Here is an 18,855-nt window from a genome sequence, read left to right as displayed (position 1 = left end):
TCAACCATATAATTTAATTCTTTAGAATTATTTATTTTTGAATAAATTGTGCTATCAATTAGTTTTACAAAGATTACTTTAAAGGGGACACACGAGACTTAAAATAAAAGTCTCCGCAAAAAAAATTTGCCAAAAAAAAATCATTCTGAGTGTTTTAACTAAAAATCGATAAAATAGAAGTAAAAATAATCATAATTTTATAGAATTTTTCTTATTAAATAAAACATGTGTTCAAAAAGAAATAGTTTATTTTATTTTTGGTCACACCACACGGCGATACTACAGCCGCCCTGGACACAATGTTGCCATTAATATACACCAGTGTTGCCAGACTGCTGCATTTAGTTAGCACAACTGATTTTTTAAAATTTGTGCATTGCAGCTATCACACGTTAACGCCATTTTCAGTTAATTTGTAAGAATTATGCATATCAGACGTTAGTGCAATTTATAGTTAATTTGTATGAATTAAGTTTTAAACTGTGTTTGCGATAAAGAAAAGATTAAAGAAGTAATTCAATAAGAAAAACAATTTAGTGAAGCGCCAGCAAATGGTTCATTACCCATTAAGATGCCCGTATGGAGACAATTTAATTGAATACTTGATAAAGGGATCAATTTAGTGAGTGCCCTCTTAACAAGCTAAATTTCGACCACACCTTCGCCGTTTGCGGAAACAGCTATAACCCATTATCAGCCAGTCAGAGCAATGAACGGATTTTTCAATGTGAAACAAGAACTGCATGCTCACCTTGTGAAGAACTTTCAATCATCCAGAGACAACGCAAACTTAAAAGATGAATGTATGTATGTGTGAACATATGCACACCCGCCGGTAATTGCCGTTGATGGGGAGAGAGAGTAAGCGAAAGAGAAAGAGACGCAACGCAATGACAACAAATGAAATGGTTACGAAAAAAATAAAGACATGCTAAGAAGAAACCTGAAAACGTTTTGCATACGACTGCGAGAGGTACTATCGCCTTTTGTTTTGATGGCGCTGATGATGAAGTGTTATGGTTGTTGTTGTCGCGCTCGATCTCTTGTAGCGACAAAGCATCGGCTGTTGTCGTTGTTGTTGTTGTTACTGCTTCTGCTGCTGCTGCTGGTGATGTTTGATGCTGTGCTGTAGCTACCTGTTCGGTTCACGTGCTGCCATTCGGTCGCTGAGTTTATAAATGATCGACGACGAGACGCAGGGCGCAACAGTTTCTCGGTAAACCTCAGACTCGGACGTGAACGCGAACGTGCGCAACCCAAGCAAAAATTAAGCGAATTTAGATTAAGTTTTAATGTGGGTTTTTGTGACGTTTTATTGAGATATACCAAAGTTGCACAGTTTTTTTGTTGTTTCCTTCGCTCTTCGTTTAATGAACACTAACGATTGCTCCAGAAATAAAGTGAAGACATAACATATAGAGCACAAAGGTGAAAAGATTAACGACTCATTTCAACGAAAGTGACGAAAATTTCGCAAAGATTTGTGAACTGAAATGCTCAGATACAGCTATATTGTATATCAATCTCAAAGTTTACAAGTCGTAATAATCTATTAAGTTGAAAACAAATAATTCTATACAAATTATTCAATATTTATAATCTTTCAATTATCATGTAACTGACCTAATGCCGTATATTGTAAATCCTCTTATCTCTCGAGTAATTATGATCAGATGATTATAATCCATATACTAGGTGGGCAACAAAATGTATTTAATATAAACTCAAGTTCCGTTTAAGTTGTGAGTTGTCAGTGAATAACGCCTATCATAAGCGTATTGATTGTGCGTGAATTGACAATGAAATGACAAATATGATAAAAGATTGCAACAGCATTGTTTATCAACCAAACTCGCTAAAAATGGGCATTATTGAAACGGATGCCAGCGAAAATGCGAAGGCGCCGGCTCATTTGCATCAAATATGTTTATAGCCATAAAGTAAAAGAGATGCAAAACCCAAAGGCGGCGCTTGGCCTTGAAATGGTTTCAACTTCAGCTTCAGTTTCGGTTTCATCGAAAACCAATTAACTAAGCAGCTATCGAAACGGGCCTGGTTCGAAATAAAAATTTAAAGAAAAAAAAACTTACAGCGAAACCATGTCACACTCCATGAGTAAATCGCTGCAAAAACTCAAATATATATGCCAACTATAATAGTAGTAGTATTTGTTATGTATATTTGGTTTTATGGTCATTTCATGGATTCATGGATTCATGGATTTTGTGTGTGTGTGTTTTTTTTTTTTGCACATGTCACACACACGCGCTGAACAAATTCATGAACTTCAAATCTCCACATCTCTATAAATAACTCATTTCTCATTCGCGTGTAGTTTGAACAATTGTGTAAATAATGCTCATAATTAATGAAATGGGATGAGTATTTACCCAGAATTAAGGAACATGCCAAAACACCGTATAGATCGTATTGAATTCTGAAAGAAATTGGTAATTAGCTTTAGCTCCCAAATACTCGCAAATAATAAATGAATACTCGAGAAATGACATTTAAGATTTGGGATTGATAAACAAGCAAGCCTCTTTTGGGTAATTAGTCTTTGTTGATTGTAAAGAGCTCTTCTTCTGTTTTTTTTTTATTGTTTTTGTTTTTGTTATATTGAGAGATTTCACGAATCAATCGTGGACATGCGTATTGAGACTTAAATTGGCAGTACGAATTTGACAGACACCCCAATTAACCTTCGAGTGACTTGTGATTTTATGTATACTATTTTGTTTTCTACTTTTTTTGTATTATTTTATTTTTTATTTTTTCACCTCTCCAATGGGGGGCTATAAAACTAATCCAATGCAACATATAAGTATATTTCGACACGTTTGTAAGTTAACTATCTATAGTATAGTATCTCGTATAGTATATAGCTGACCTTGGAACGCACTTAAGTCCTAATGAGTGGGCAAAGGGGTAATTGATATTTGAACTTGATTTGTTTGCCTTGCAGTCGGAAACCCGTTCGATCTCTATGACCATTGTCATGAACGAATTTACCACTTAATGGGCACCCATCTCACATTCGCATTCGCATTCACACTCGTATTCACGTTGTGGATAACAGTTATCGTAAATGGGGTGTCGACACATAAAGAGTCCGAGTCTAGCAGTACTTTTTGTTGTTTCTTGTTGTTGTTTAATGAATGAAGTCAGTTAAGAGGTCGGGTTGCAAGTGCTATAACCCTACTAACTAAGCAATCAACCAGCCACTAATTGTATTTGTATATAGTACGCCCTGTATGACCGGTAAAAGCATTTGTTAGCATTTGTAATGGCACATTTGAAGTACACTCGACTCGAATATATTCATGACAATGCTCCTATTCATTGCTCGCTTGCAGTTACATTCCCCGTTGAACCGCCTTGTCGCCATGAACAGACTCGGATGCGGAAAAGTTTTAGCTGCGGCTTTACTTCTATTACTCCTGCAGCTTGGCAACTCTCAAGCTGAGCTCAACGATTCGACGTTGCAACTGCAGCGATTTCGACTCAACACACTCAATGCCACAAATGTCTGGTCGTTGCCACTGCCACCGTTGGCAGCTGTGCCACAGCAGCCAGTCAAGGAGGCGGGTGGACATGATGCACACTTGGCACGCAGCTCCATCATCTATGGCCTCGCAGAGGTCGCCAATGTGAGCAATGTGAATGCTGTTTGCCACGCCCAGCTGAAGCATGTGCAACGCGGAGTCCTGGGCAAACAGCCTTGGGCCATGAAAGGTTTGTTACTGCTTTTCCCTTTCCTTGCCATCACCCTAAAAAGCGCTTTCGTATCTCTTAAAGTACTCGATGCATCTGGCAGCAAGTCGTCGGGATTTGTCTTTGGCCAAAACTATTGGCTCGGGAGTCGGGACGCCTGTCGTGCCGTCCAACGTCCTGTGGGCGTAACTTTGTCCCAGAACTATGAGCGTGTCATGCACTACGGACTGATCACACAGCAGGCGCCCTTTGCTATGGACTATCGGGTGGTTTATCTGAGTCACAGTTCGCCGTGGCAGGTGGAGATCAAACTCATGCCGGAGCAGGTGCTACACATTGGTCTGTGCCTGCCCAGCGCTTGTCAGTCCACAGAGATCAAGGCGTTGACTGGCGATTTTTTGGCCAGCAGTTACATGGACAACGAAGTCTTTGAGCTGCGTCCCGAGGTCCTGTACATGAAGGATCTGCAACTGCGCCAGGGATTCTACGATCGCCCGAGCTTCAAACTTTTGGCTGGCGCCGTTTTGGTCACATGCGCTTTTATGCTCTGTGCTCAACAGCTGAAAGTGGACAAGAAACTGCCCCCGGAGGGCGATGATGTGGATGCTGGACTGGCGCCAGTGGAGTCGGAAATGTGGCGAGCATTGCACTCGCTGCTCAAGTGGCAGCCACTGCAGAACTTTGTCAGCTGCTACGATGTGAGCAGCAATTGGCGCAAGATTTGTGCAGTGCGAGAGACGAGTGCCCAGGAGATTCCTTTGCTGAATGGCGTGCGTTCGGTGTGCGCCATTTGGTTGCTGGTCTTCCATGTGTTCTGGTTCATGTATTTCACCATCAACAACAAGGCGCAGCTCATCTCCTATGCGGAGAAGTTCGCATTCCAATACCTCTCTTCGGCTCCCTTGCTAGTGGATGTTTTCTTCACCATCAGGTGAGTTAAGCGAAAGAACGTCATTATTAACCTATATTAAACTCTTTCTTTTTGTAGTGGCTTTCTGCAGGTCTACAACTTTATGCGCAACACACAGCAAATGGACGCAGTGCGTCAGAACGGTCTGCTGGCCAATGCCAAGTTGTATGGGAAGTTGCTCTTCCATCGCTATCTACGCATTGGACCACTCTATCTGATTGTCATAGGTAGCGTTGACTTGGCATTTGCCTATATCGGAGACACTTCAGTCTATCACATCTATGATCGCTTCGATGAGCTTTGCGCTCAACATTGGTGGCGTAATGTCTTCTTCATACAGAATCTGTTTGAGCATCAGGAGATGTGCTTAAACTGGAGCTGGAGTCTGGCCTGTGATATGCAATTCTTTCTGCTGGCTAATGGTGTCTTATTTCTCTATGCCAAGTGAGTAACAGTTGTGACTTTGATTATAACAGCTAGCCATAGAGAGGAAGAGTATTATAACTTTGTGCTTCCATAAAATGATACACTCACAGGCAGAAGGAGACAACTCCGACCCTATAAAGTATATCAGCGTGAACAGCCGAGACGATATAGCCATGTCCCTCTGTCTGTCTGTCCGCCTGTCTGTCTGTCCGTCTGTCTGTCCGTCCGTTTGTATGAACACCTAGATCTCAGAGACTATAACAGATAGAGATATAATTTTTATTATAACTTTGTGCCAACAGAAAATGAACATCTCCGACCCTATAAAGTATATATATTCTTGATCTGCGTTAGCAGCCGAGAAGTCTGTCTGTCTGTCCGTCCGTCTATATGAACACCTAGATCTCAGAGACTGTTAGAGATAGAAATATAATTTTTTTCGACATCACTTGTTATGTTTTCACTTGTATTAAGCTTGCTTCAAACTTTCACCTCGTCCACTTCGGCCGCCTCAAATCGATAAAAATTGTAGAAGCTATTAAAGAAATACTTTTGTATTGGTAAAAACGCCTACTACAATCGGGTCCTAGAGGCTTTGGCTGAAAATCTAGGATATTTTACACTCTATGGTATATTTTGAATGTCGTAGTACATTAATATACACAATGTTCCATTTGGATACTATTATTATTTTTGCGGGACATTAATTTGGTATATATTTGGTTTTATATAAAATGGATAGCGGGTATCTGACAGTCGAGCACACTCGACAGTAGCTTTCTTACTTGTTTACTCATAATTTTAATCTCTTTCTCTCTCTCTCTTTGAAGGCATCCCAAGTTGGCTAAGCAAGTGACAATTTCCATGCTGTTTGCCTCCCTCGTCTGGTCGATTGGCATTGGCATCAAGCACAACTTTGAGTTCTCCTTTGACGCGTTTTATGCCACCGGCTCCCATATCTATACCAGCTCCTTTGTTCGCGTTGTTCCCTACATCGTTGGAGCCATTGCTGCTTGGCGCTTGCATGAGCGAAAACAGCAGTCTAAGGAGTCTAATATGAGTGATCGAAAGGAGCGTTTCTATTGGCACTTTAGTCTTGTTGGCTTCATGATCTGCCTGTTCTCAACAGTTAAACGAGATTTGGGCTATCTGATTACAATCTTATTGTTTGCGCTTGGCCGAGTGATGTTTTCAATGTGTATTTGCTGGATGATTTGCCGCAGCTCCAAGGGAAGCGGAGTTTGGTGGTCTCGCCTGTTGGAGGCTCCCATCTTTCAGCATTTCAATCGGCTGACGTATGCCATCTATCTGCTGAATCCATTGGTAATCTCACTTGTCTTCAGTCTTACAACCGCCAGCACTCATGTTGATGGTTTTATGATGGTAAGTAATTGCTTTTAAATGATGTTTTATATACTTAATGCTAATTTATACTTTTAGTGCGTTGTTGCTTGCGGCTTTGTGATGATTGTCTATCTGGTGTCGCTTGTGTACTCAATGGCATTTGAGTTGCCCTACAGCAATTTGTCCAGTTTGTTGATGAAGCGCAACAGCAACAATAGTAAACCAAAAACTACGTAACGTGTGATCAACTCTGTTCTATGAACATGGCTTTATAAACAACCTAGTGCGTTTAGCTTAATGTTTCCTCTGTATATAAATTTGCAAGCATAGTCCGTATAATTAGTAGTATTAACTTCTGCCAAATAAAGGAGTCTACGATTTTAAATTCGATTTCCGTTTCTTTTTTGCTGTTATCGATAACTGCGTTGGCTCTCACATGTGCGTTAACAGCGTTCTGTTAACTGGCGTTTACAGAGTGTTAGCATGCCCGCCAATGTAATTGAATTTGAATTGAGTGCGCACAGTTTTACAATTAACCTAAACATTTAATCATCGAATAATATTTACAACACTAATTACATATACATGTAAATCGTAGAATCTATATGCTAGGAATGTGAGTGTGTGTATGTGTGGGTGAGTGAGTGTGTGTGTATATGAGTGGGTGGATATATTCAAAGCTCCTTTCTCCACGCAACATGGCACGACGACATCTAATGAGTAGCAGCACAAAACAAGCAACATTTCTTCCACTATAAACTAATCTTTAAGATATTGCTCCAGCGGATTTGATCCCTGAAGCCGGGACGTGCCCATTTCATCTAGAAAAACAAAAATGAAATATGTTAATATATGTATATATATTCAGATATTTTTCCACTGACTTGACTGTGGCGGCTTCGCTGTGGTTGTAACCTCCACTCGCTGGGACTGCAGACAGTTGACCCACTCGGATAATGAGATCTTCTTATCGCCATTCACATCACAGTAACGAGGCATTTTCTTGCCACATTTATTCAAATTGCTGCAACCCAAAAGTGATTAATCAAAATGATTGAGGCGGGCAACTTTTTAATTACCTGGCGCTGGTGACCAGATCTCGGAAGACCTTCCATTCCTTGCGCTCCCACGACTTGTTCTTGTTCTTGTCCAAAAACACAAAACTCAGCGTGGCAATGCGTTCATCTTCCGACTTCCACAAGGTCGAGTCACGGCTGTCAGTAAATGAAATATATTTATTAATAGTATTAACAGTTTTCAGATCTCTGTTGTGCTGTCTTACCCTGTGTTACTGCTGGGCAGCACTTTTGTGTTGAGAAACTCTTTCAGCTCCTTGAGGAACTGCGTCTTCCGAGGTCCCGTACAACCCTTCATGGGTCGCACAGCGGTCACTTCATCGCATTGCGGTCGCTTTTGGCCAAAGGTTCCTGTTATACTCTTGCCCGTTTCCTCATTGACACACCAGCAGATGGAGCTGTAGCACTGGACACGCTTATAGCGACCATCGGCCATGCACTCGGGCACATAGAAGGAGCTATTGCCGCCATGCTGCAAATTAACAATATCGTTATATTGCACTCAATGGGTAGTGGGAGGTGGAAGTGTTGGCTGTGTGTTGTCTCCAAATCGCACTTACGCGCTGTTCCTCGCGTGCCAGCTCCTGATCCGTCCAGCAATTGGCCTCTCCTTCGCTCTCATTGTTCGCTGTCTCATCCTTGGGATTCAGAACTGTGGAGGAGAGGTCCATTAGAATAGATTCGATTTTGCCCTTTGAAAGCTTGCCAAGCGCTAAGTGGATGTTACTTCAAGTATTACTCAAATCGATTATAGGTTAGTTCAGAGCCCGACAAGTACGTACAATTAAATGACTTGGGATATCCCACTGGGGATGTGCTTGAATGTGACATGCTCTCATCCTCATCTTCGCCAATATAATCATCCTCGTGCTCCTCACTCTCGTTGCCAAAATAATTGGGATGATGGACACTGAGTTGGTTCACGCCACCGCCACCACCTCGATTGTTGTTGCTACTGCTGCTGCTGCTGCTGATGGTTCCAATAATATTGGTATTCGTATGATCTTGATGGGTGTTTGTGTGATGAATGTTGAGATCTGTGTAGTGTGTGCGACGAGGGGGGCTCAAACTGGATGTTGAGCTGCTGTTCAGTATGTTAACTGTCGTTTTACCTGCATAGGAATGATGATACAAATGATAGACACACACACACACACTAGCTCCCTTTGCTAAACTAACATGCCATGACATTTCATGCACTGTTCATGCACGTTTTCATGCATTCCCCATTCGTATTTTGGGCGATGCTCATGCTCAGTAGGAAAACAAAACTGGGGCGACTACTTACGTTGGCTGGCATCTTTGGCCAGGCAGTTGCTCCACTCCAGGCGCGACAGGCTATCGTCTCTGTTGACATCGCAGTACTTGCCAAAGGCACGTCCACATCGTCTGGGCTTCACCGCCTGAGTGTGTCATGTGGTGGTGCATACGAAATACGATACGATTAATGGTTAATGCTGGTTAAGTGGGTGTAGCCTTAGGGGGCTCAATTGACATTGACGCTGACGCTGACGCTGACATAGACTTTGACGTCTACAAGGCATGTGGCAGACGGCGACAGCTACTTACCCGCTTCAAGAGCTTCTTCAGCTCACGCACTTCTTGCCTGTCCAGCAATTGATTGCGACTCCCATCCAACTGCGTAAACTTCCAATCCAACACAGCGGCATCGCTGGCCGCTGTCAATTTGCCAATGCGCAGCATTTCACTGCGAAACACTTCGATTAGATGATTGTTGAATGCCATGCGATCCGTTTTACTGCAACTCCGATGTCCCGATCCGCCTCCTTCACTGCTATTGGCCGCATCCATCTCGGGGCGTGGCGGCGACCGGCGGCGATTATTCCGCTTGTACTGTCCGCACTTGGGCTTGCCCCGACGCCTCGAAGTATCCTTGATGGGATGCCCATTGCTGTCACTGCACCAGCAACCTGTGCCGGTCAGACACTGCACCGCCGCATAGTTGCCATCGCTGCGACACCGGGGCAAAAAGATTTTCGGCTTGCGCACGCTCTCCCGGACAGCGTACTGCCTCGCAGCCAAGCAGCCTGAGAGAAGATTCAAAATATATTTCATTTAAAACTATGTTAAGCCCAATCAATTTTACTCTATTTATATTTATTTCTTTTGTTTCTACTTTCCGCATAGAAAAATAATTAGGCAAGCAAAAAAGTTCATTACAGAAAAAATTAAAGTATCTTTCAATAGAATTTGTGGAAATTAAATAAACTAATAAATTTTGAAGCTTTACTTTAAGAGGGACATTTCTAAACAAAACGTGCAGAACATAAATCATGTACATTTACTATTTCCTTTTACTTTTTAACTAGCCCTACTTGAAAAAGATGTAGATTAAAAAAAAAACACATAGGGGAAATAAATTAGTTAATTTTAAAAAGAGGGTGAAAATTAAATTAAGTTATCCATAAATTAATAATAAAGTTTAAAAGTGACTAAGCAATTAAGCACTACTATACTATATATATAGTAGAATAGGATATTTTTAAAATATCCCTTTTAATATAGCCTAATTATTAGTGATAGCCTAGAGTAATTAGATTGATTAACTTGAAGCGATTCAAAGTTTAAATTTAAGTTTAGGTTTTTAACATTTGATAAATGGAGAAAATATAGTTATGTTACGATATTGCTTTATTTTATTAAGATAATAAATAAATTACAAATTATTAGTGATAACTTAGAGTTAGATTAATTAATTTAAAGGGATTACAAGTTCAAATTTAAGTTTACATTTTAAACATTTGATTAAATGATAAAATTTAGTTATGTTATTGCCTAAATTATAAAGAATATAAATAAATCACAATAAATATCAGATTTCATAAGTCAATTATGCCCAATTTTCATTATATTACTAACATTGTCATATCGAAATGTGAAATGTTTCTTACCCTTGCAGTTGCCGCGATGCTTGAGGCTGACCTGGTGACCGCTGCACTGAACCCGCTGCAGGTGACACCTCGTGGGATAGGTCTGATCATCGGTGCCACAAACGGGACCCTCGCTGTCGTCGCACTCCCCCTGCTTGGCGGCGCATTCAGAGAGCGACAACGACAACGCCTGGGATTGCGATGGGGATTGTGATGGCGGTGACTGTGATTGTGACTGGAAGATATGGAAAGGCGAGGTGTGAGAAGTGGACAGGTGAGAAGTATGTGCCGTATGCGATTACGGACCAAAATCGTAAATAATATCAAACACGCGTTAAATGATTTATTACATTTATGGTCGCCAAATTCAAGTCGCAGTCGTCTCGATCAACGGCATGAATACGAATCAGTTGCATTCACGACACTTAACCAAAGAGAGTGGAAGAGAGAGGAAGAGAGAGGGGGAGGTTGAGGTGTAGGAAGGAGCCGTCGAAACGTGGCTAATATGAAAATCAAAGTGGTCAGGCCATAACTTGAATAGCATCGCGTAGCCAGCTCTGCTACCATTTGAATGTCTACCAATTCCCAGCCAGCTAGCCAGCTAGCTAGCCAACCAAAATAAAATCGCCACAACGAAATTGACCAAAAATTATGGCCATTGGCCAGACTGTGTTGCCTGCTGAGTGCGCAGATTCTTGTTTAGTCCAAAAAGTTATTAAAACTTTTTCGTGTTTTGCTTTTTTTCACTTCATTCATTGCGTATTACTTGCGTTTTTTTATTTTGTCAGTGCAGCGGCTTTTGCTAGTCTGTGACTCTTTAGATAAACTTCAAATTTTATGACATTAATTAGCTACAAGTTGTTGGAAGTCAAAATTATGACATTGCAAATGGCTCTGAAGTTGTTATAAGATAGCGAGCACATTACCAATTTGTAGTTGAATGTTTTTATTGAACTATTCCACTGCGTATTTTCACGTTCCATTTCATGTTCCTAACCAAACTTTTCAATTAAGCGTATACAACTAATTTTAATGCTTTAGGCATGTTGTACATTTGATATTTTAATAATTTAATACTAATTTTAATAAAAGTTAGCTTTGTGATGTAGTATCTTGCCTTCTTTGATACCGAAACTTTTACATTTTCTTTTATATTTTCGAATTTGATTTCTTTAAATTCTAACTACAAAATTAAATAAAAAGGAACATTATTATTATTAATCATAACAAATTCATTAGTATTTTTCCCCAATTAATTTAGTAGGTCAGTTATATTTACTAGCTAAGTTATATTTCATTCATCTTCGTGTTTCATTCCATGTTCCTAACCTCACAAATTAGGTTATCCTTTTTGAAAATAAGTTTCTATATTTAGTAGACTATAAGTTAGAAAACTAGTTCGAAACTGAAACCCAAACGGAAATGTTATAATAGACAAAACAATTGACGCGTCGAGTCTGTCAGCTTGCAACAGTAACATTGGTCAATTCTGACTGGCCGACTTTTGAAGCACACGCTCAGCAGTAATCGGATCACCTGATTGCGAACATTTAACAGGTGAATCGCAGCTTGTTGTCAGATACTTTAGCCATAACACACTAAAAAAAAGAAGCGTAACACTCATCCAAAATTGCAGTGATTGCTTGCATAAGCAATAAGTGAATATGTGTTTGCAATTGCAACTGGATGCCAGGGGTTCCAGGAATGCTAACTGCAGAGAGGGAGGTCGGGCATTTGGGTGTGTGGGGGGACGCGACATCGATACCAAGAAGGGAAGGCGCCAATGAATCGCGTTATTTCTAATTGGGAATGCAAATGGCATTTGTCAGTTTGAAATAGGGCGTTATCCCAAAACGTGCCAGACATAATATGATATATATCATCGATATATGTAAGTATCGAGTCACCCTGTGTTGAGACACATACTTGATATACGAGTATGTTCTGTGTGTGTGTGTGTGTGTGGAAAGAGTTCAAGGATTGTTACGACGATAACGACAAAATTATTGACTGACAGTTCTCACGCTCGTGGGGATTGGAGACTCGATTCTCGATTCTCGCGACTGGAGACTGGAGCTGTTTCACGGACAAAAACGTAGACCTCAATCCAATTGAGAACAACAGCGAGCGAGAACACGAATCAGAAAGAGCAACACTTAAAATACGGCTTCACACTTTGTCATCATCAGACAGCTTAGTGGCAATGGGCAATGGGCAATGCCAATGGCACTGCATGCTGAATACTGAATACTGGACATTGGTAATGGCAAATCTCCCTCTCGCTCTCTCTCTCTCTCTCTCTCTCTCTTGTTCAGTCTCTTGGTTCCCACACTTGAAGACCTGACTGGCTGGCTACCTAGGGCTTACTTCAGAGACTACAGAGGCTACCTGCCCCCACAGTCAGCAAAAAAGAGGCCCAAAACGCTTTTGACTTGTGACCATTTTTATATTTTACATCTCAGTTCTTTTGCTTTGCCCATTTTTATTTTCGCCTCTTCGCGCTCATTGCGCGTTCTTCAAAACACGTTCGTCGGCAGATGAAACAAAAACAAAAACCCAACGCAGATTGCGAATGTGGGAAATGGGAATGGGAATCGGGGACGAGTTGGGGACATTGACGAGAAGGAGGAGCAGGAGGATGGGGAATGGCAAAAGTTTTGCCGGCAAGCCGAGTTCGAGCAGACAGCGCGGCGGCAACAACCGGCATGGCACCTCTTCTGGCCAACAAGAGGACTTTGCGACCAGCTAAGGGGGAGAAAGATGGGGAGTTCAGAGTCAGAGAAGTCACTAAGAAGTTTTGAGTAAAAAAGACTGAAGGCTCTGGCTTGTCTGTAGACAATTTGTAGTGGCAATCCAAGGTGGGAAGCAAACTGACCAAATCACTTTTAATACCTGGAATATTCAAGTGTTTTCTTGGGATTTACACGCTGATTATTTCTTTCATTTCGGTTTCTTTTTTTTTTTGTGTCGTGGACTTGGTTGCACACTTCTTTCCTCTAGAGTATTTCGATCGAAGGTGCTGCACTTACCTGTTGATTATGGCGAAACTCTCGAATCCTTTCGCCGTCTGCCAGCTGGAGCAGCATCAGAAGCACCAGGAGCAGGGCAATGGGTAAACATCTTGCGAACATTTTAATATTGTCAATAGCTGAGAGTATTGCTTAATTGTTGCTTGTGTCAATTATTAATTGTCGCGAATTATTGGCGTAACATTATTTGCATTATTTTTCGCTCTTGTTTCAGTTTATTTCTTTTCACAAAGTCGCAATTAAGAATTTCGTTTCTTTTGGGTTTTTTTTTTGTGGGAGGAGAAGGAACTTTCTGAGGTGTGGTAGAAATTGTGTACTCTTCTTTATTTATTTATCGATTTCCGCGGCTATTTTTAGTGACTTTTGGCCAGTTTTGAGTATAGCTAGAGATGTGGATATATAGTATGTACTATATAGTATGTGTATCGATCTAGCAGTGAGTGGGATTTTTGTTTATAAGCAAGTATAATGAATGCTTTGCTTGATATGAACTTATGATTGTTGTTGCTGTTGATGTTTGTTTGTTTATTCGCAACAATTTATATACAGCACACACACTCGCACACTCGGCACACTCGGCAGCGATTGGATTGAGTGAAAACTGAAAAACTGAAAAGTAAACCGTGCGTCGCCAAGTTTCAAATACGACTGAGACCCCAGCCGTTCAATAGGAGTAGTCGGGAACACATTATGGTCGAGAGTGTGGCCTAAAGTGGCTCGCGAGAGAGCAACTGCGATTGTATGCATGTGTGTGTGTAAGACAGAACGAAACAGCAACTGTAGAGAGAGAGCTAGAACGCAGGCGACGAGAGAGAGAGAGAGGCACGATGATCGTGCAGAGCTCACACAGTTGGTCAGCATTGGGCATCGACAATGCCGATGTCGCCACAATGTCTGGTGCTGTCTACTGCCATATCTTATCTTTTTCTTTTTCGTTGGTTTTCTTTTTGTTTTTGTCTTTCTTTTGCCTTCTTTTCACGGCAGACAGCGGCACACGGCTGAGACGAAGACCGAGACTGGACAGCGGCCAGCACAAAGGTCCGACAGCGACGATCCTCAAACACATACACGCACACACTTCAAAACTTTTGATATTCCCTCTCTCTGCGTGTGCGTGTGTATGTGTGTGTGCTTGAGTGTTTGCGTGAGCGTGTGTGCAAGTGTGAAATTTATCTTCCTTTGTACATCTCAAGAGGTTGCCTCACCAATACAGCAACAACAGTCACAGCAACAGCAACAGCAACAACATCAACAACACGAACACCTAAAACAAAACAAGCCACTGGTAATGCCAGTTGGTGGGATCATCGAAGCGATCTGTGGCCTGGCCAGCTGTGGCTCTAGCAAAAGGCAAAAAGTAGACGTCCTCTAGGGAGGCTCGATCAACTAGAAGATACCCTGCAGACTTCAGTATGTCCCTAAAAATGCAAAACACTTTCAAGCATAGCGAACTCGTAAAACAGCTCAAGACTTGATTCATAATGTCAGCGTTAAAATGCTTGCATATAATGAAATTTTCAGAATATATATAGATAACAATCTAAAACAGGTCTGAGCTAAAATTAGACATCTTTCTCTTAAGGCACGATTATAAGATCAAATCTATAACTTTGTTCAATACTTTGCATCGTTTCAAAATATTGACACAACACTGATAATGATAATGTGTGTGTAACATATTTTGGCAATAAGGTAAAGGACAAGGCTTCAGCTTCAATCAACATTTGTAAAGATCTATAAAGAAGTATTCTTATTGCATTATGACAGTTAAAGGATTAACGGATTTGCTTTGTGTTAAGTCATATTCAATTCTTCGGCAAGTTTAATCTACCCTTTTGTCCGTCATTTCACGGGGTATAATAAAGCAAGTAAAAGGAGAAAAGGAAAACGTGAGCTATGTACTCGCTCGCTTAAGACGGGGGACTACAACTTGAACTGGGACTGAGACTCAGTCTGAGACTGGGACTGGGACTGAGCCAACTCCTGTCTCTCGCCAGGCAGTCGCACGTCTGTGATTTATAGAGCTGCTGCTGTCTGAGCGAACCGGCAGGCCGGTCGATGCCAAAGCCAAAGCCGAAGTCGAAGACGAAGCCGGTGTCGATGCCGATGGTTGTTGCCGGTATCGGTATCTGTGTGAAACCTGCCAGACAGTGTGACGGCAGCTAACGATAGCGTCCCAAGCCCTGCTGTCTGTCTGTCTGTCCGTCCGTCCATCTGTTAGTCTTTCCGTCTGCCTTAGCCCCCGACTGGCCCTTGTGTTCCATTGTTTTTCGGTCGCTTGTACAACGTGTATTTTTGTGGTCTTCTTTTATGGCCGAACATGCTATAGATATTAGGAGTTTCGGGATGGGGCACGACAACGAGACGCGACGCGACGCAGCGGAGACCCCGAGTGAAACTGCCAGACAGTATGACGCCAAATTCAATACAACATCGTCGATAACAAAGGTAAACAGCCCATGCACAGTAGGGCTCAACACGAGAGACATCCAAATGGGAGGGGCAGGTGCAAGGCAAGACAAAGGGGGAGGGGAGGCCTACAAGAAGGAACCACTTGAGGAGTGTCAATAATAATACCCATGGATGAAGACGCATTTGGTAGCCCCGTTTGTTGTACGATTGTGTTTGTGTGCTGAGAACAACCCAAAAATACAAAAAATAAAACACACACACACACACACGGACAGAGATACAATATGAATAGATACAGATACAGATACAGATGCAGATACTGAGATACACAGGCACAAACACGCGCCCCGCTCATGTACTTAACTAATCATTGTCCGATTCTTCTCTGTTTGTTTTTTGTGAAGAAACTTTTCGGTTGAAATTGTTTTTATTGTACTCGCACTTGAATTGATGTATCTGCAACTGTATATATGTGTGTGTGTGTGTGTGCGTATATCAATCTGTAAAAGATTCAATTTTGCGCACTCGCAAAATAATTAAACATTTATCCAGAAATCAAACATATTCGAGTGTGAAGAGTGTGTGGTGAATTTATGCAGACAAATCAATTGATCTAATTCGCAGAAAGCATAATATTTATTTTAGAAACTTGCCGCATTCTTTTCTTTTCTTTGTATTTCAGGAAGATGTTTAATTGAATTTTTTGAACTACTTTCGATCTATATTGAAATTTTCATAGTTTTTTTTTTATTCTTTTAATTAATTCTTCATTCCAGTTTAAGATATTAACCATAAGTAAATTCAACTTTATATTATTTTTAAAGAAGTTAGTTAAGCATTTATAAAATGAGAATAAAAATAGCGTCGCAGTAAATTCGACCAATTGAAAAGTTGGGGGTGTCTTAAGATCTATTGCTGGTAAAACATTATAGGACATCAATGAAAAACATTTCTCAAGAACGCATTAAGAGATCGTAAATTGTGTTTTTAAGCAAATAGAAAATCCAAAGGACTTCTGTATCTGCAACTCATTGAGTCTTTTAGGCCCGAAACTTTCCTACTTAAATACATTTTAAAAATTAAAACCTTGTTTTATTGTTTTGCCAACTAAGTTGAGTGATCTATTGTTTAATATTTATATCGCGGTTCAACATTTACTTGTGAATAATCTTTTGTTCATTAATGTGAATCACAGCTACGTGACCTTAGATAACAAGGGCCGAATATCACAATGAAAAAGTGTCCATAATTTCTAAGAATCTTAAAAGAAAATCACCTTTCGGTAGTCCCCTCAATTATCTAATATAATGTGTATACAAATGAAGCCTGGCTTATCTACTATTTAAGAGCTTGATTTTAAACAGATGAACATTAAAACCTCTTGAGATTCATTATTACTATATCGATTCTCCCTTCGCATCGAAATGAAGTTTACAATCGTCCTGTTTTTGAGCATGTTGGTGACGTTGGCTTGCTCTCAGCCAGTATTTGAAGAGGAACCAGAAATTGAAAGCGCAGTGGATGAGCTCTCTGGCAAGGATGAAGTTGGGAAAATGCAGCAGGACGAGACAGTTGTGGCAGAGCCACTAGAACTGGTTGATGCAATGGACAAACTCATTGGAAAGGAGCAAGGAAGTGACGATGATCAGACACCCAAGGACTCGCAAAGTCGCCAAAAACGCGCTGTCTGTCGCTGTGTTAGACGTGGACGAAGAGTTGTTTGCGTTTGTCGTCGCAAATAACCAAGTATATGTTATATTACTTAAAAATGAGTATGAATTATATTATATCCTCTGATAAAATATTAATCAATGAATAAACTCATAGTGTATTTAAAAAGGGATTTTCTCAAGAGCATGTATTCGATGTATATGCATATTAGAATGTAATATACAAGTATAATTTCTTTATCTGAAAATGATTTTGAGAACACATTTTTTTTATTCACACCTCGAAGTCTAAAGAAAATGGAAACTAAGACTTCTTTTATGAGTACATTAATATAATAATGTTAAGGGAAGTCAATATTATGTAAGATTCACTGCACACATCATTCAAGATTGTGAATCATAGCTTTCCAGAACATTAAACAAGATAATATTTTGTTAGTGTCAACTTTCGTATGACACACATAACATAGTCAAGTTGAAAACATGCAACTAAATCAACAGTTTCAATAGTTTTCTTTCGATGAGTTCATAATAACACATGACACTTTTTAATTTGTCATGAAATCGCGAGTTGTGAATTATTTACTTAAGATGTGACGCTAATTTCAACGTATTATAATTTAGAGGAATACGAAAGTAATTAAGCTTATCGCATGTTTTGACTGATCGCGACAGTTCTGAACTACCAGATGCGGGTCAAAGAATCACATCAAATGGTAAATTTGCCGGCCGCGAATCAGAAGCAAGACTAAAACGTTTATTTCATTCATATGATGCTTATAGTACATTGAATGCGAATAAACAAATGAAATTAAAGCCAGCGCTCTGCACTTTGCAATATTCATTTACGTATGCACAAAGTAGTATGTAAAGAAACACATATACACAAAGCTCATAGCGCTTATTCTTATCAATTAAATGAACACACATCACATCCAGAGGAAAAAGAGTGAACAGTCTTCACAAGAGCAGCAGAAACACTGAATCGAAACACAGAGCCATATACACACGCTCAATTAACGCCAATTATACGTGCTCTCCAAGCGATTTTTGTTAATAAAACATTATTGGAATTACTATAAAATTACGATTGTCGTGGGTATTAATTTGTTAAATTCTCGATTACATGTAGGCAACTAAACCGGCTGCTGATTGCTTTTCTTTTATTGCATTATATTGCATTTGCCGACAGCGCGAATTGTGTCTTGCCAACGCAGCTTCAATATCGAGGAAGTGAACCGCACGCGAGACTTTCTCTATTTACACTGAGACTTGAGTTTTCAGTGTTGAACATTTCTAACAAATAGTAATTATCGCACAAATGCTCCGACATGCAATGATAGAGGGTCGATTAATTGAGGGAATGTCTTTAAAATATACAGA

The 18,855-nt window shown here is 40.4% G+C and overlaps 3 protein-coding genes across 7 annotated transcripts; 2 read left to right on the top strand and 1 right to left on the bottom strand.

The window, feature by feature from the left end:
* The first annotated feature begins 1,192 nt into the window (after positions 1 to 1,192).
* LOC117568865 (nose resistant to fluoxetine protein 6) lies at positions 1,193 to 6,784 on the top strand. 2 transcript variants are annotated; one of them, XM_034249753.2, is made up of 6 exons: positions 1,193 to 1,294; positions 3,357 to 3,735; positions 3,799 to 4,645; positions 4,703 to 5,068; positions 5,881 to 6,433; positions 6,491 to 6,784. In XM_034249753.2, exons 2-6 carry the CDS (start codon positions 3,387 to 3,389, stop codon positions 6,629 to 6,631), a joined length of 2,256 nt encoding a protein of 751 aa, XP_034105644.1. In that variant the 5' UTR covers positions 1,193 to 1,294; positions 3,357 to 3,386; the 3' UTR covers positions 6,632 to 6,784. The 2 variants fall into 2 exon arrangements, with proteins under 2 accessions (XP_034105644.1, XP_034105643.1); XM_034249752.2 differs by having other exon boundaries at positions 1,206 to 1,428.
* A 144-nt stretch (positions 6,785 to 6,928) lies between these two features.
* On the bottom strand, positions 6,929 to 18,714 carry LOC117568866 (SPARC-related modular calcium-binding protein 1). Of its 4 annotated transcripts, XM_052005817.1 has the most exons (11): positions 18,599 to 18,714; positions 13,391 to 13,773; positions 10,383 to 10,596; positions 9,040 to 9,518; positions 8,759 to 8,873; positions 8,253 to 8,582; positions 8,031 to 8,182; positions 7,677 to 7,942; positions 7,474 to 7,608; positions 7,279 to 7,418; positions 6,929 to 7,215 (listed from the first exon to the last, which is right to left on the bottom strand). In XM_052005817.1, exons 2-11 carry the CDS (start codon positions 13,490 to 13,492, stop codon positions 7,154 to 7,156), a joined length of 1,995 nt encoding a protein of 664 aa, XP_051861777.1. In that variant the 5' UTR covers positions 13,493 to 13,773; positions 18,599 to 18,714; the 3' UTR covers positions 6,929 to 7,153. The 4 variants fall into 4 exon arrangements, with proteins under 4 accessions (XP_051861777.1, XP_034105646.1, XP_051861778.1 ...); XM_034249755.2 differs by lacking the exon at positions 18,599 to 18,714 and having other exon boundaries at positions 13,391 to 14,042; XM_052005818.1 differs by lacking the exon at positions 18,599 to 18,714 and having other exon boundaries at positions 6,930 to 7,215; positions 8,031 to 8,122; positions 13,391 to 14,041.
* Positions 17,192 to 17,639, top strand: LOC117568868 (uncharacterized). The gene has a single exon (XM_034249757.2). The coding sequence runs from the start codon at positions 17,227 to 17,229 to the stop codon at positions 17,542 to 17,544; it is 318 nt and encodes a 105-aa protein (XP_034105648.1). The 5' UTR covers positions 17,192 to 17,226; the 3' UTR covers positions 17,545 to 17,639.
* Positions 18,715 to 18,855: the final 141 nt, after the last annotated feature.

The sequence above is a fragment of the Drosophila albomicans genome, chromosome 3 (genome assembly GCF_009650485.2).
Source record: "Drosophila albomicans strain 15112-1751.03 chromosome 3, ASM965048v2, whole genome shotgun sequence".
Classification (NCBI taxonomy): Eukaryota; Metazoa; Arthropoda; class Insecta; order Diptera; family Drosophilidae; genus Drosophila; species Drosophila albomicans.
Note: the sequence above shows the minus strand (reverse complement) of the source record. Positions and strands in the feature narration are given on the sequence as shown.